The sequence below is a fragment of the Phaethon lepturus genome, unplaced genomic scaffold (assembly GCF_000687285.1).
Source record: "Phaethon lepturus isolate BGI_N335 unplaced genomic scaffold, ASM68728v1 scaffold30367, whole genome shotgun sequence".
In the NCBI taxonomy this organism is placed as follows: domain Eukaryota; kingdom Metazoa; phylum Chordata; class Aves; order Phaethontiformes; family Phaethontidae; genus Phaethon; species Phaethon lepturus.
This window is the reverse complement of record NW_010554826.1, coordinates 71461-75226: the sequence shown is the minus strand read 5'-3', so window position 1 is coordinate 75226 and position 3766 is coordinate 71461. Positions and strand designations below refer to the sequence as shown.

At 48.8% G+C, this 3766-nt stretch overlaps 1 protein-coding gene across 1 annotated transcript in view; it reads left to right on the top strand.

Annotated features, from left to right (window-relative positions):
- The first annotated feature begins 2327 nt into the window (after positions 1-2327).
- COL20A1 (collagen, type XX, alpha 1) overlaps positions 2328-3766 on the top strand; it is a 48373-nt gene continuing 46934 nt past the window's right edge. The window contains exon 1 of the mRNA XM_010291969.1: positions 2328-2400. Within this exon, the coding sequence (XP_010290271.1) occupies positions 2328-2400 (73 nt within the window). The remainder of the gene's footprint in view (positions 2401-3766) is intronic.

The following is a 3766-nucleotide window of genomic DNA, read 5'->3' as shown; positions in this document are numbered from 1 at the left end:
CGGCTCCCTGCCCGCCAGTAGGCTGATGTCACCTCGTGGTGACCACTCTGTGGTCCCCTCTGTCCCAGGGTCCACAGCTCAGCCTGGTGGGATGGTGGCCCCGGCAAGGGCAGAGGTGGTCGGGAAGGGACCACAGAGACCCAGGGTGGGGGCTTGGGGTCCAGCAGGTAACCTGCGGAGAGGGAGCTGCTCCAGCTGGGTATCTTCCACCATTTCAAACAGGTGGATTTGTTATTCCTGGTTTACAGGTAGGAAAACGAAAGTTGGAGAAGAAGCAGAACAGCGATGGGTTTGCCTCTGAGCTGGGAAGAAGGGATGGAGTCCCTGCTCCTTACTTTAGTCACAGTAAAGATCCCCAGCCTGGGACTTACTGGATCCAGCCTGGGTTAATGCTGAACTCGTCCTTACTGACGCGTCGGGGCGGAAGCTCCTGGCGGAGCTGGACCCTGCAGTAAGCCCGGCTCAGTGCAGGCTGGAGAAGCCCGTCTGTTTTTTTCACTGGACTTCAGATCCCGTGTAACCCTGGTTAACATGAAAAGATCATCCACAGCCCAGTGCTTTAGCGGAGTTTGGCATCCCGTTGGCCAGCAGAGCCATGGGGAAGTTGCAAGGAAATCAAGAGCAGTTTGGTGGCATTGCAAAATGGCACAAACGAACTTTTGATTCAGGGAATTTTTGAAAAATGCAGGATTCTTGCTGGTTTTGGCCCATGTACCTCTGCAGCCAGGGCAGGCTTTGCTTTTCTTGAGGTGACAATCAGATTCCTGAAACCCACCTGTAAAATGTTTGCTGGTTTTTTAATAAGCTATGACTTAATTTTATTAGCTGGGGAAAAAAAAGCAAATGTTTCCCATGGCTAAGGGCTTCAGTTACACTGCAGTTGTTCCGTATAACCTGATCTTCAATCAAAAAAAAAGTCACAGACTAAGTAGGGTGGTTAACATCTCCCTGTTACAACTTGCGTGTTTTTCCATTCATTCTTACAGCAATTTAGAACTGATTTAAACCCTGGGAGATCATGGCTGGGTCACTGACGTGCATATTTATTTTTCCTTGAAACCTCTAAAAAGCTGCCGTTTTTGAGGGGAAATAGGCATTTGCCAGGAGCCTTTAAATACCTGTCCATCAAAATGCACAGAAGTGAAATGTCACTGCAGACGGCGGTGGAGGAAACTTGTGTACGGTCTGGTTCTGCCAAAAGCAATAAGGCTGAAATGTGTAGCACAAAAATGACAGATGCCAATGATGCGTTGCAAAAGGCCAACAGCATATGTTTTAAACTTGGTATATGGAGACTGAGACAAGGGGGAGGCACTGTTTCCGTCAGGGTGGGTTTATGCTGACCTGAAATTTCTGACCCAAACTGAATAAAAATTAAATGCAGGCCAGCAAAGGTAACGGAAGGTGCTTGACATCCGTGGGCTGGAGGACGGCTGTCCTGAGCCAGCCAGCTTTGTCAGTGCTGCAGAGGTTACTTCTAAGTCAAACCGATCTTCTGCCATGGTTAAGTCTGTAACTGCATCTGGTTTCAGTCTTTGTAGGGTGAACAAGTTAAAACAAGGCTATCCCAACAGGTCCTGAATGTAACTTCTCAGGAACTCCACCATGAAATGAGAAATAAACCCCTTGTTTCTAAACTGTTGCTATGTAAACTCAGCTAGGTCTGTGATATCCCTCCTGCTGCCTAATTGCTTTATCACAGCGACTGCAGGGTCATTAAATATGTGGTGTGAGGAGCTCATCTGCCAAAAAGTGCTCCTCTAACTGCTTCTCCCTTTATGATCAGTGTGTGCATTGCAGGGACGTGAGGAAGATGCTGTGTGTTTGTACACCTACATTGACTTCGGTCGTGATAATCACAAATAATCACTTCTGTATGATTTAATACAGAAGTTGTTCTGGAATCTACATCTGCCCAGTGATTGGGCCAATGTTGCTGATTTCCACGATCAGATCAGAGCCCAGGACATATCGTACCGCTGTGGAGATCGTCCTACCGGGAGGGCAGTGCCGATCCCCAGGACCAAGCAGGCTGAGAGGAGCACCAGGTCAAAGTCTACTCCCCATCAGGTTTATAAACACAATCTAGTATTGGTCCAAGGCATTGAACAGCTGTACTGGAGAGACCAAGAATACAAAATAATATATAGGAATTGCAGGAAAATTCAGGCATGTTTCTCCATCCTTTTCAGTGCTGTCAGTGATGTATAGATCTCAGCTTGTGGTCACTTAACTGAGGACTGCAAAAAACCTGGGTGTTGTCACAATGAAATGCAATTAAAAAATTCTTCTTCCTGATGTTTGCCACCTTGTAGGTCCCGGTCACCATGCTGATTCGCACTTGTTTCTTTTTTGCCTGCCTGCCTGTGGCGAGCCATGTCTGGGGACGAGCGGGCCAAGGTAAGGAGCCTGCCTGCCCTTTCTTGGGGCAATTCCCTACAGTCTGGATGGCACCTGGATTAGCCCAGCGCTTGCCCGAGCCCTTCCCGTTGGCAGTGGCACCGCATGTGAGGGACGTTCCCAATCACAGGCGGGATTTAAGGGGGCTGATGTGCTCTGATGTCTGTTGGTGAAGCTCCAAACAGCCTGTTCCCACACACGAAGAGCAATGGGAGATCGGGGGGCCGTTTGGGGAGAGTATCGTGATCCCTCCCCACCCTGCAAAGTCTGTCTTCATCGCTGGCAGCAGTTCAGCGTGCCGCTCCCTTGCACTAGGGATGCATCTCAGCCTGTGTAAGCAATGAAGGATGCTTACGTGATCTGCAAATGGAGCTTGAGAAATAGGAATAAAAAGCGGTCTTGCTCTGTTAGTCATTGCATCTGTCCCGCACCCTGAAACGATTCCTTTGGACGCACGTGGTGGCACGTGGTGCAACGTCTGGATAACAAAGCACATGAGGTGCGTTCATCCTGTAACATACAGTGCTCCCATAGTACCATAATTGATCAGAAAATACCTATAGCCCTTCACCATATCCTTTCTGATGTTGAAGATCCACCTTTACATTATGTTTAAACCTTCTGTGGAAGTGGTCAGCACAAAAGTTTCTAGAGAGGTGATGGCACTTCAGAGTATCTTCCAGACCAGCCGTTGCAGTTAAGCCTGGGCTTAACTCTCAGCCAGAGATCAAGGTTACAGCATCAAATAGCACACACCCAACACAGGGCAGGGGAACAGTGGAGCTTTCATGGCACTGGGGTTCATTTGCATCCAGCACATAATGGCGCTTTAGAGGATGCTGTCCTTTCTGATCTGTCCGGGGACATTCTTGCCTTTTTAGCTTCCTGGCTCCTAGAGTGATGGCCGAGGAGCTGGACTGCACTTGGTCAAAAGAAGACAGCTCCATGTTTAATCTAACTATGAATTCCCCTCATTGTTCCATGATCTTTTACCATTTCTCTTAGGCGTGATTCTGGGATTTTATTTTGCCCCTCACCCCTCTTCCCCATGTTTTCTCTCTTCCCCTTCAGATTTGCCTGGGGTGAGATGTGAATCTGAGCTTTGTTTCCCCAAAATAGTTATCTGCTTGTTGGGCAGCCTGCAGGAAGTCTCCGCGAGGGAAGGTTAAGGCACAGATGTTGGGCTGAGACAAACAAGTCCTCACTGCCAGCTCTCACTGCTTTCCTGGGCTGTGACTTCATGGCAAAGACGTCAGGAGGTGTCTGGGCATGATGCAAGACCAGATCAGGGACCTGAGGAGTCCCGTGCAACACACAGTTTGCCAGCACTGAGCAGGACGCTCCCGGTCACCCAAAGCTTTTTTTA